The sequence below is a fragment of the Heliconius melpomene genome, chromosome 19 (assembly GCF_056956725.1).
Source record: "Heliconius melpomene rosina isolate 202511_hmr_F chromosome 19, ASM5695672v1, whole genome shotgun sequence".
Lineage (NCBI taxonomy): Eukaryota > Metazoa > Arthropoda > Insecta > Lepidoptera > Nymphalidae > Heliconius > Heliconius melpomene.
Window position 1 is genome coordinate 14,304,739 of NC_140407.1, and position 14,281 is coordinate 14,319,019.

The 14,281-nt window shown below is 30.5% G+C and overlaps 2 protein-coding genes across 2 annotated transcripts in view; one reads left to right on the forward strand and one right to left on the reverse strand.

Annotated features, from left to right (window-relative positions):
* LOC146528968 (uncharacterized) overlaps positions 1-14,281 on the forward strand; it is a 107,720-nt gene that overhangs the window by 23,905 nt on the left and 69,534 nt on the right. The window lies entirely within an intron of this gene.
* LOC146528969 (uncharacterized) overlaps positions 5,748-14,281 on the reverse strand; it is a 66,361-nt gene continuing 57,827 nt past the window's right edge. Inside the window, exons 6-8 of the mRNA XM_085203284.1 lie at positions 10,955-11,088; positions 6,365-6,581; positions 5,748-6,005 (exon numbers count right to left, since the gene is read on the reverse strand). Of these exons, the coding sequence (XP_085059410.1) occupies positions 5,851-6,005; positions 6,365-6,581; positions 10,955-11,088 (506 nt within the window). The 3' untranslated portion in view covers positions 5,748-5,850. The remainder of the gene's footprint in view (positions 6,006-6,364; positions 6,582-10,954; positions 11,089-14,281) is intronic.

Genomic DNA, 14,281 nt, shown 5'->3' on the forward strand with positions numbered 1-14,281 from the left:
TATGTATACTTGTATTTTAACACCAATTTGCATATATTTATTAGGGAAATTCTTATAGATTTGAATATACATCAACTGGAAGGGTAATAAAGTCAGCAAATAATGTTTATATTTATTTTTAATTTCTATTTAATAGTTTTTGCTGACTATACCAAAATTTCAACTAAGAAAAAGATTAATTTTGTCTATAAAAATAAAAATCAGTATATATAAAATAGATTTTACATATTATATTGGCTTAATTATAAGATTTCTATTGATTAAGTTTTAGATAAACAAATACACTGACACAAAAAAATACATTTTTAATAATAAAATAGAAAACATAACATTCACAAGGCCGGATTTAGAAAAGTGAAAATTATTTAATGGAAATTGTATTTAGAACTATTTATACATGAAAAATGAATATATGATATCAATAATTGGTATAATATCGTAGTGGGAACCTTAAATTTTCTTCCTCTAGGCCTCGACATTAATAAATAACTCTAAATACGGCCCTGAATAAGTATACAAGTACATATAACAAAAGTTTTACAGTCAAACACACAGCTTACACCATAGAAGCTTCTATTCACTTATCATGGCATAATTGACGTATAAGAGACATATACAAAAGCAAAACGATAACGTATCACGGTAAATCCATAAATTTAGACCCAGAACAGAGAATATTAGAAATAGTATATATTTGATATTATCATTTTTTAATTTACTAAATAAAAATCTTAATTTATTATTACTATTCCATATATATTCCCTGTTCCGAGGATTAAGAACCAACAGTAATATAACTAACTTACAATTAAAGTTTATAAAAGAGTGTATAGCAATAAGGAAGACATCGATAGCCTGCATGAATTTCTTCATAATGTAGAAAATACCGTATTTTTTTTTCATTTCGTTCATTATAAAACTCTACGTGATATGCCTTTGTACGAATGTAAGCTTGATTTTGATAGTTTTATATTTCACCTAAATATATAAAGTCGTTATATTTTTAAAAAAAATCTAATCTTTATGTATCATGCAAATATTATGTTATTTTTTTCACATTTTCAGTTAAGCATGCATTAACAGCATTTCTATAATAAACATTTTTTTATATATTTTCATTTAAAGACACGTATTTGGTTTCATATATTTTCATTTTTTGAATTCCAAAACATCATGTTCAATTTTCATTTATAATTCTTAGTGTAAGTTATTTTTTTACTATTGTGATTCTATTAAAGCGCAACTAAGGATAAATCGATGAATATTATGTAAATATCAAACAATTTTGCTTCATAACATTTATTAAATTGAGTACTAATGACCTTTTAAAACATTAGTTTCTAAGGGCCCTTCATAAAAAGTTAAAATACAATATTTTTTTTAATTTTTTCGTTACCCATTTTAAATTAAACTCTTTAACCTGATTAATTAATTAATTAATATTTAGTATTATGCATTTTTGGAAACCTAACGTTTCGAACATTACCCGTGACCACAGACCACTGAAAAGTGCTCGAAACGTATAATATACGCGATTAATCATTTTAAAGAATTGCATTTAAATTTTTTAAATGTAGTCGTTAAAAGCTTGTAACGACTTTTAAATAGATATTTCTCGTGATTGCTAGCTTTCGTGGTTTTGCTAAAAAACTGTCGTTAACTGTATCGATAGCCCTCGAACATCGGAAGAATTTTTACAGTAATCGTTTATTCACCAACGGAAAAAAATTGAAATTTTGAAAGCTAGCTATACGATTTCAGTGTATCTACTTATTTGAAGTAATTTTAGTGAATCTGTCTGCGTTTTTTTATAATTTGTTCTTATTTAAAATGAATATATGAAATTTGAACTAAGAGTAGGTTATTTAATATATTTAAAGACTTCTTATGTAATTTTTTAAATACATGATAATACTTTCACATATTTAATTTTATGTCAAAACAATTAACAATTAATATTATTTATTTTAAAAAATGTTATCAATTCTATATAAAAAGTATTTCAATCTTATCTAATCATGGGGCCATGTTTTGAGCGTACCTCTGAGATCGACTTTGAGATGCCGTATTAATACTTTGTGAATGAAAACAGTATGTCAAGATCGATCTCAGAGTTGAAAGCGATCTATAAATATGGGTATTAAATTCATAATTATAATCGTCATAAGATATGAGGTAAAATTGCATAATGTTAAAAAACAACAATGTATATGTAGGTATATAATAAAACCCTTCTATAAAAAAATATTTAACAAAGAATATAAAGAATAATGAACATGACTCTTTCCTTGCTGTTTTATATAAATTGGCAATTAAGTTTATACGGCGGCGTTTGGTGGCAGTGTCTTTATTGAATTAAAATTTTAACTTAATATAAGCAAGAAAGGGCAGATTCATTAAGTCTGAAAGCCGTCTGGTTTTGACAACGATGCAATAAATTACATAATTTTCTCAACTTTTTTAAAGTTTGTATATTTTTCATAGTTTTTTTTTCACGATAGCTAATACAGTCTTGTGATATTTTATGGCTATTTTAGTTAAGACTCTCGGTTCTATTTTTAATATAAACGTATATTTGTAATTAAAATTAATATTTAATGTGAATTACGGTTGGTATCGTTAGTATCGGTAGTCATATGGACTAAAAAACTTCGACGATTTAAGTTAGTACCTTTTATTTTTACGAATATCTTTTTCGCTCGTTAAAATTTAAACTAAGTAAGCCTATAATCAGAATCAATCCATGTTCAAGCATGCGTTTGAAGCTTCACAACACTTATAAATCTCTCTTTATAATTACTACTCACTCCTTAAATGATATGTTTTAGTTACGCCATTGTTCCTAATAATTTATTAACTAAATTTATAAAAGAAATTTTATGTATCTCGCTCCTAAAGTGAAATTTACGAGATATATGACCTGCTCGGTTCGGGAATATTTAACGATATATTTTTTTAGCTGCTCGCTGTACTGCACATGGCAAGGTAAGCAGAGGCAACCTGGGAATCTAGTGATACTAGGTTCCCAGGTTGTACACACATTCCATGTATGGAGTATGAATTCCATGTACCATGATGCCGTATTCCATTCGCCATTTTTCGCGGATTTCTCGATACATTGCGTGTTGAGTGGCGGAACTTAACACCGCGCTTTGCCTCGACACTAGAGCGAAGAAACGAAAATATAAATTTAAATAAATATTTAATTTCTTCGAGTAAGAACTTCGAACCCACTACCAGTCGCGTTTACAATCGCACGCTAGTAACTCTGCGCCACGACTGGGCTAAATTCTATTCGTATATTATTATGTGTTAAAAAACAACATTGTAAAAACAAGAAATATGAAGTGTCAGCTTATTCACACCTAGTAGTGATAAAAGGATACATATCCATCCGTTTATTCTATGCATTGTTTTTTTACTTTAGCAAAATTATTATAGCACAGCATTTACTTAAAATATTTAAATACATACACTATCTACAAAATAATTTTCCTTTTTAATATCTTTACTTTTTGAATTATTCATGTTAGTCAAGTAAAACGAAATGGATATAGAAATCCTAAATGAAATAAGAATGTAAGACAACTTAAGTTACAGTAGTTTTGAAATGGATACTAAAAAAATCGTTAATCGTTATTTCTCTAGAAATATTTGTTTTAATCGCAATTAAATAATACCTTCTCAAGGTTATCTCTAAATTGTTATATAAAGAATGATTTTCAGATGCCATATTAATAATATTGTAGCAGTAATTAGGTCTCGCACCGCCTAATCCCTAACTCAGTCTCATATTTGCGTACATAAGTGAATATAAAAAGATTCGAAGAAGCTTCGCATGGTACGTAATTAGGATGAAAAATCAGGAGTAAAAAAGTGTAGACTAACATTTACTATTACATCTATAGCATATATATTACAAATATATTGTAAACTACGACCTAAGCATATGCCTACACACAGCAGTGTAGTGTTACGACACTCCGTTGCCTCATTTTATACGCAAACAATATTTTACTTTACTTACATATATATAATATTTAAATAATTTTAAATTACTATTTTTAATTGAGATTTGATCTTCATAGAATGTAGGTCTTTAAATTTTATATTAACGACAAACAGATATCATAAGCTCTATTGGACATTTATATAAATATATTACAATTTGATAACCTACAATATAAGTTTTTTTTTTATTTTCTTTGAATTTATTTTATATTTTTGTTTTAGACATAGATGACCGAGTCTATGTGGCATTGTGTGTTGAGTGGTGAAACTTGACGCCTCGTTTTGTCTTGCTACTAGAGCAAGGAAATAAAAAGAAAATGAGTAATACTTATTTCTTACGAATGGGAATCGAACCCATAACCGTCGCATTTCTTACAGTCACACCTTTGTGCCTTAACATCACGACGGCTGGATATCTATTTATTATGACTATTAAAATATATTCAATAAATTATTTCTGAAATTAAACAAATATATTGACAGACTAACAATTTGTATATAAAATAACATTTTTAAATTGTTTTTAGAATTTAAATATAATATTAAAAAGAACTATAGCGTAAGTGGGACTTACATGATTGCACGCTCAAATTGCAGTAGAGAGGTTGGTATTTATATTAAAAATAGCTTCTTTTCACTCGTTCGGTTAGAGGAAATAACGTGATGGATCGTCATAGAAAACAATCCTTGGATAATATGATGAAAACGGAACAATTTTTCACTAATTTTTTTTAACATTTAAAGCGTTATTCCATATTTAGAAAAGAATATTTAGAAACTTTTTTAGAAACGTTTTAAAATTTAAACGTAGCGGGATTTGAACCCACGCCTTTTGGCAAGCGTCCACTTAAGTTTGGACGGTTTTCAAGAGGCGTGGGTTCTTTTTAAATGTTTTAAAAAAATATGCAACTTAAAAAAAAAACGCTAGATTTTCAACCCCGAAAAATATTAATAATTATAAAAAAATCAGAAAACCCGACAGCATAAACTAAATTAATATAAAACTCAAGACAACCTACAAAGCACAGAGTAGGCAGAGAGAACCTAGTGACATATCACTTTAGTTTTCTCGTCCGAATTAGTGATATTTTCAATAATCAAATTTACAGTCCCAATACGCCATATTGTCCTTAATACAAAAGATTTTAATAAAATACCAAGAATATCATAGAACTTAGATTACCTCAACAAAAATCTTAGTCAAAATTTCTATCAACACCGTCGATTATAATAATTGCTAATTACAATATCCCGTTGGCTTAATGTTACTTGTTACATAAAATTATAATTAACGGTATGAATTTTGAATTCTAGATATTAATTACTACAATTTATTACCTCAGTTTACAATCAAAGTTATTTGGAAAGTTCTCGTATAAATTATATCATTTGAAGTTTAAATACGCACAACTTTCGTATAGGTTATCTAAGAATAACACCTAGCTATCTATATAATGTATATAAAGTAACTTGAAAATAACCATAAATAGATGTAATAAATTATTTTTTGGAAATAGAATAATTTGCAACATTAATTATTTATATTAATGAATAATGTTATATATATTGTATAAATAAATAGAATGTCCATATTAGAGTACGAAATTTTAAACCAAAATAATTTCAGTTCATTAATAGACAATAATAATACAATAAATAATAGGACAAGTTAATACAGATAATAAAATAGATTTTTTGCTACAAATAGTCACTAAAAAACCTATTTTATAATTACTAAAATATAAAAAAGCATTGGGCAAAAATTTTTTTAGGAATATTCTTAACATTATTCTATACAAAACATTGATAGCAATAATAAATACATAATATAACACAGTTTTACATTATAATTAATTTCACAACATGGAGGACTATAACAATCGATGTTAATATAAAATTTTGCTTAATTATTATAGAGCTAGATTTATTTAGGTCCGGGCTTATTATTTTAACTGGCAACTGCGTGGGTGTCGGCTCCATGCGCACAACGTTGACTGTGGAATAACAAGTTATTTGAATTTTTATATTTCTATGAAATATTTCAAGGAATTTTATTTCTTTCTTAGAATGTTATTGAATAGGTTATATACGAAAGCTATTAGTATTTACGTGAAGTAGTATTCATGTAAATTATATTGAATAAAAAATATTATATTAATCATGTTCGTCCTAAGAAAAAAAGAAATAGTTCGTTGCCCTTCTCGAATTCTTAATAAATTGTTACATAAATGTAAGAATTTCTTCTATGACTTATGTATACAAGCACTGTATTATTATAATGTATATAATTTAATAATACTAATACGAGAATTATTAAAAATAATAAATACAGAAAAATAATAACTTCACTAACCTGCAATGGTATAATTCTGAATATCAGCAAAACCTTCGTTCAGATACGCGTAGCTGGGTATAGTGCTCAGGCATGTGATGATCACACTTTGATTAGGGAACAATTGTAGGTTACTTAAGGGAAATATTAAAGAGGAATTAGTTTGAGCGAGCGGCATGCCGTGGTGGTGGCGGTGGGAGTTCACTGTGCCGTGTGGTATCGTTAGCCTTTCGTCCACCTGTCGACAAAATATATTATTTAATCTAAAATCAACTTTTTTTCTATTTTTTTTATAGATATATAAACTACGTTAAAAATATGATAATGGTAAATAATTAATTTGTTTGTAAAAAAGTTGTTTATTTATATACATATTATAATATATAATCGTCGATGGGCTTGGATGTTATTTATATGCAATTCCTTCAATATAATGTCGAAAGAAACTTACATTAAATGGAGAACGAAATAATTTAGTTTGTAGCTCGGTTATCTTTCTCTATCCAGCTTAAATTAAATAATATGCGAAAACCAACAAGTCATTAGTCCAAATAAGTTTCGATGGTACAAATGTTTAATTTGAGTTTCTGCGAACGATGTCGTTCAAACAGAGTTATCAAAAGTTCTAGAATATAAATTACACAAAGTTAGAAATATTATGAAAATTTAACTGTATTTTTAAAGGCGGATAAAAATTATCAAAAACTGGTTGTGCAAACGTAAGGACAGTATACTAATAAAATAATGAAATCAAGTTAAACAGAATGAATAAAATGTAAAAAAAACTTACGTAATATTTTAATATGAGGCATATAAGAAATAAATGAAATTAAATATTACAATACATTAATTAAAGTAAGTTTCTGCAACTAAAAAAAGTCTAAATTCTACATTGTTTAACGTGACACATGAAAATGAAAATATTAACCTATTCAGACATTATCTCAAGGGGTTCCTTTTTCTTTTTATTTCTTCCTCCAGCACCGTGTTCTCGAAGGTCAATCGAGAACAAAACCTTCTTACATAATATTCCTATAGATATATTTACTGTCACAGCTTTAGCAGCAACAATGAACGGTGATAGTGTGAAGAAAGCCCGCGATTACATTTTACGAGATCTTTCATTCACCAGTAAAAATTTTACGGGCATTACAACAGAACAGAGCTGTATAACATTTAACAACTTTGATAACTGACGCTGGCTTTGAATAAATCAAGCTCTCAGAATATAAAAATTTAATAACTTCCGGTTTTACGTGTAAACAGCTTACAGGCCTCATACCTTTTTACAGGTAGCAGTAATTTGTTACAACAATGTTTGTTGCATAATTTACATAAGTTAAATACAATTATTTATTTTTAAATGAACGTCGCCATTTTTATTTTAGACGGTAAGCTGAGGGATTTAAATGTATCAACAATTTTAAGTTACTGTCACAATAATACTAACAAGTAAAGCTTATTATACTGTTCAAGATATTTATAGCACAGAAATATATGGAATTAATATCTATTAAGTGGCATGCAGAAAACCTGGGAACCTAGTGCTTAAGATTTTCCATTCTCATTAAGACAATTCCAATCAACTTCTGGAAGCATTGCCTGTTAAGTGGCGGAATTCAACGCCGTGTTTTTCCCAAACATGTACTTATATCAAAACAAACTTCACTAATTGTAACAGACGAGATATGAGATAACAGCAAACTTAATTTTAGTACGGCAATAGTAACGCAATCCACATTAATTAATGCGACGACAGTAATTAACGCGTCATTGATTTCGAAACGAAACAGTTGGTACAAAGTGCAACCAACCATTTCACAAAATCAACCATTTCGTTCTATAACAACCGGCGATATAGTTTGAAATTACTTTTTAGTATCACTGTCAAATTGGTTTGTTTCGTATGTGATTTTTGGCTAATAATTAATATTCGATCCGACAAATGTTTGGATATCAATTTAAAGCAAATATTTGTTTGTAAAAATTGGTACAAAACTAGTTAATCAATGATGCATACATCGTTGACGCTGTTGAAAAATTAATAACTACAGTAGAACTAATCTTTTTTTCAAAAAGAGAGTACATGGCCTGCGGGAGCCGGGACTCGAGCACCATCCTTATAGGTCCTGAGCCAGCCGTTAAGTCGGAGAAGTTCAGGTACCTTGGATCCGTTATGCACGAGTCTGGAGGCATCGACCACGATGTCCATGGCCGGATAAGCGCTGCCTGGGCCAAATGGCGGGAGGTCACTGGTGTGGTCTGCGACCGCAGAATACCGCCCAAGCTCAAGGGGCTGATATACAAGAGCATCGTTCGACCGGTTCTTTTATACGGCAGCGAATGTTGGCCAGCACTATCTCGGCACACTCAGGAGCTTCACGTCACGGAAATGAAGATGCTGAGGTGGATGTGCGGCGTAACGCGGTCTGACCGCATACGCAACACATTCATTCGAGGTAGTCTTGGGGTCCGTGACGTAGCGGATAAGCTCCAAGAGAGTCGTTTGAGATGGTTTGGCCACGTTACGCGCCGGCCTAAGAACTATGTCGGACGCAAGTGCCTTGCTATACCAGTCCCTGGGGTGCGACCTCCCGGACGCCCAAGGAAGCGCTGGTTGGATGTCGTGATGCAGGACATGAGAGCCAATGGTCTAACCACCGAGGATGCAAAAGATCGTGCAAAGTGGAGTAGGTTGTGTAGGAAGGCAGACCCTGGCAATTAGCCGGGATTAATGCCAGGAGGAAGAAGAACTAATCTTTTTTTCATTCTCTACAAATATACTTTGTCGCACAAAAAAGACGACATAAGCATCTTATCGCTTTAAGCGATGTAGTAAAATATTAATTAGATATCCAAAACTATATTTTAGAATTATACAAATAAATATTTGTCATCCAAACAGATTACGTAATCTTTTCTTAAATATATACAAATTTCAGCATTGTCAGTGTACAAAGAATGTCATAAACGTCTCGGAAAATAGTTTTGTAAAGCTAGTGAGCTAGTGGAACAGGCACGAGTCGCTCTTTTCAAATATAAATTTATTATTTAATATTTATAGAATTTAATTATTCATATTGACATTATTGTTGTATTATTATGCAGATACACTTGTAAAGTACTTTATTTAGTTAGTTAGTGTGAATGTTTAAATATAGTGTAGATGTGACATCTGACATCGAACGCGACGCATCCCTTGCATGGCTTAAACCGATCTATACTGCTTTTTAACAACCGGCCTACCTTTCTTGTACTGATGTCATACCTTTCTTTCTCTGCCATTTTCTCAAATTTGATAATTTGTCTGGTTACTAGATCGATTTGGAAAGAATAAATTATTTTCATTTCGCCGTTTTAAAACAAAATTTTAAATAATTTATTCTTTGGATTGGTTTCCAAATCTTTAAACGTCGCGTGTTAACGTTAACAGTTAATTAAAATTATTTTTAATATAGATTATTAAATTGTCTACAGTTAACAATCAGACTTTAGTTGTAGTTAATATTAAATTTATTTAAAACATAATTTTTTCGAGTTTCTTTTGAACTGTATTATGACGTCATCGTTATTCCCTACGCTACTATTATGCCAGTTTAAATTCACTAAATAGGTGAATTAAATTATACGACGAGTTAATAACAATGTTGATACTGATAAGATAAGCTACTGATAAGCATTTTAATGGCAAATTAACTGTTTGTATAAATGGGTTTTTGTAAATTGTACCAATTCAATTATCTTATTTTATTATGTTTTTAGTGTTTTTAAGAGAAACGTCACGAGCCTCAAATAATAATTATTATGTTATTTACTCGTCATTACGTACACGTACACGTCATCATTACCAACATCATTATCATCATCAGCCTATTTTCGCCCTGGGACTTGCGAACGAAGTTTAGAATTACAGAGGCCCTTTACATGGACATTGAGGCTGTCCAATGTCCGAGCTCCTGAGTCTACCACATTCAAATAGTAATTGTAGTAAGTGCAAAATAATATTTTCTTTAATAGCTCAAAATGTTATATCAAAATTTTGTTGCTTTATTTTCATTGAACAACAAAATCCTGTAAAATAGTTGTAAAATTCTTACAATTTCACTCAATATTCATGCAAGTTTTACGGGGACGTAAATAACTATATAAAATGTAATTGTACGCTATAACACTGCTGGTGTACTTTGCAACACTTTACAACTGACGTAAAAAAAATCAAATATTTGTTCTTGTATTCAATTTACATATAATATTTTTATATATACTACTAAGGAATTAGTATTAGATTATTTCATTGGCAATGGGTGAAAAATGAGGAACGGAGTGTTTTAACACTCTGTCCTTTGCCTTAAACTCGTTGACTCGGTGATATTTTTACGGTCTATCTGACGAATGAATTAGTTAATTATGTTACCACGATAATACGGCCCACTCGCGGCTTCGCCCGCATACGACCTATAATTCTTTAATTATGCTGCATTTACCAACAGATTGATTATATACATCTCGAAAAGTAAATCCGACCAGTAGTTCCAGAGATCTTAGCGTTTAAATAAGCAAACCAACAAACTTTCTGCTTTATTAAATTAGTATAGACGTATAAAGATTTACCTTAACGTTGTTGATGAGCCAGGTGAGATGTGGGGCCGGATACGCAGGTGCGCTCTGACAACTTGCTTCCAGGTCGTCGTTGGATGACAGCTTCTTATGTTTAATTTTAATCTTGGGACGGTATTTCTGTCGCACTGTATCAAATAATTACGTTTATAAGTAACAAGTTATAAAAAATAAATAACAAAAATAATTCTTAGGCAAAATACGTAATTTAATTTCGTTCACAAATTCTCTATGAGGATACTTAAATAGTTGATGTAAAACATGAATAGAATTTCAGTGATTAACTTATACGGTACCTAGGAACTTTATATTTCAAAGGGCAAAATATTTTTCATTAGAATTCTTAATTTATTAGCTATTTAGTTCACTGAGACCAGTCATAGCGCTGGGGCACAAAGTGTCACTGTAAATGCGACTGATTGTGGGTTCGATCCCTACTTGAGGAAATGAAATATTTAAATGCCTCCAGAATTCGGCGGAAAGTGGGGAACGAAGTGTTTTAACACTAAGCTCCATGTGTCTATCCTGCTGTGCGGGTTACAGCGTGAAATATTTTATATTTTCACTTCCTTGCTCTGGTAACGTCTCAAACCGCGGCGTTGAGTTCCGTCACTCCACAAACAATGCTCCTTGTATTCGACGGATTGTGGGAATGAAACAAGTCATTCAAATAACTAAATACCCTAATCCAATCATATTGTATAAGCTAATGCACTAAAATCCAGGATAGTTGGTCCTTAAAAATAAATAAATAAACCCACGAAAATGTAATAGTAGATCATTAGTTTGATATACTTGGGCAATCGCCTATGAAATAGGAAATAGCTGGGCTATATACTCGTATGTTGTGGATTAATGTTTGTAGTGTTTTGAACGAGTCCAACTTATATTGGACGCTGAAGCAGGCAATATCGTACCAGAGACTATCAGAGATGGTCGTGTGCAAATGTATTCGATTCCGTGTACTAGATATTTCTTCTAAAGAACGATTCCAATGAAGCGAAATACAAGAAGAAAATATACAATATTTATATGAAAATAATAAATTGAATCAGCTTCACATTGTATTCCGCACTAAGCAAGGTAAGCAGAGAGAACCTAGTGTTAAGACACTCCGTTTGCCACTTTCCGCTTTTTGGCGGAAGTCAACGCCGCGCTTTGCCCAGTTATCAGAACGAGGAAATGAAATTATTAAATATTACATTTCCTTTAGTGGGAAGTGAACCTACACCCTTCGCGTTTCAATCGCACGCGTGTGCCGCTGCGCCATGACGGCCTCTACTAAAATAATATCAAATAATAATCATATTTCATGAATTCTGTTGGCGGCTTAGACGCTAGAACCCTACTTTGACCCTAGAACAGTCTGAAATTCGATTCAGTAGACACAGAGTGAAATCGTGACACGAAAACAGTATTGAAGTAAATAACTGAGTTATAAAGGAGTACCTACTGCCGCCACAACAAATCTACTTAACGTTTTTGCTATAGTTTGAATAAACATAGATAATGAATGAATGATTTATAAAATAAATATTATACTTAAATGTTATTAAAATTAAGCTAAAAATATTTAAAATATCTAAGAGAAAGACTGGGTTGTTTGAGCCGTCGCACTATGGGAAATCGAGGTCTGTATCAGATCAAAAATCGATAACTTTTTTATTTGTTAAGATAAACAATTGAATTTTTGCACAAGCATAAAGTATGAAATAGTGCGTTAGGTGACGTTCAGATATTATACTTTTGTTGGAGAATTTATATATAAAAAAATAATGAAAGGAAAAGTTTTCAGTAAATAGAAGTAAAAATTAAAGGAATAATAGTAAAAATGTATTATTAAATTATTTTATTATTATTCCCGACTGCTAAAGAAGAGTTATGTTTTTCGCGCGTATTTTGTATGTATGTATGTACGTATGTATGTATGCAATATTTTTTATTAGCTTGTATCTCCAGAACCGCTGAACGGATTTACATAATTGAGGTATCGTTATATTCGCTTTAGCAGCCCAAGTGTTCTTAGATAGGTGACGTTAAAAAATAATAATCATGGCGGCTGTGGGACGCCATAGGACTTAGTGAAAAAAAAATTTTTGGTTTCGAATACCACAATATGGGTATCAAATTCAAGAGCTCAATATGAGGATTTCAAAAAGGTATATCATGATTATCATTACCATAATGACTCCTAACAAAAATTTGAAAAATAAAAAAATATTTATTAAAAAACAAACACCCCGACTGCATAAATCTAAAAAGAAATTAACAAGCCCAATAGTTTATTAGGATGAACAATCGGGACCTATAAGTAATTTTTCAATCAATAAAATCTTTACCAGGAATCTCAAATAATTTAAGGAGGTGCTAATTCTTCTCCTATTGAACGTAAACCCTGCACCTTCAATGTATGGGAGTAATAATACATGCTTGGAACACTGAAAGTATTCGTCATTTTGAAATTTAGTGAAAACACTTAATAATCAAACGTCTGTTAGTAATTTTATTACTAATTTGTAATAGTTTTTTAAATTAATTCACTCTTCATATAATTTCATAAATGAGGGTAGTGTGAATAAATGATTGTGCAAAATGTGTGCAAAATGAAGATAAAACGTCCTTTTATCAATAAGTAACAATAATTTTATGGAAATTTACCGCAATCTAATCAATTAAATAGTAAAACATTAGAAACTACAATAGATAGAGTTTTCGTGTCCCCTGACTTGTATCGGAGTTTTCGTGATAACTTCTCAGTCTGCAGGTCTCTGCAGCTGATTTTTAGTAAATCTTATTTATGAATATGTGGACTATAAAACAATATCAAATATAACGCGTCGGGAGACGTCGGTAACTGTTAAAAGTCTCGATGAACTTTAAACACGTACCTTTTTTCTCTTCACTTATTGTTAATATTTTTTATAAAAATATAGTCACGATATCCACAATATAATATATTTTTTAAAATCTACATACTATGGGCTCTTCAAAAATATATAACACTTTATACCTACTTGCTCATTTTTTTAAGGAAATTATGTTTAAAGTATCAAAGTGAACAACCTGAAATAGACATTCTCACGAATGACAATTTTTCACGATGAATAAATATATATTCCAAATGTAATTCACGAAAAAATAATTCATAATATTAAAGTTCCACTCTTATACTATTAATTAAAAAAAAAATAGTGCATCAGGGACTACTTTGAAAAAATGACTTTTGATCTGCCGTTGATCTACCATTGTCCATAGTGCGTCGGCGAGGTCTAAGCTGAGATTTGCATTTGTGTGAGTGTTTATATATAAATGTGACGGCCG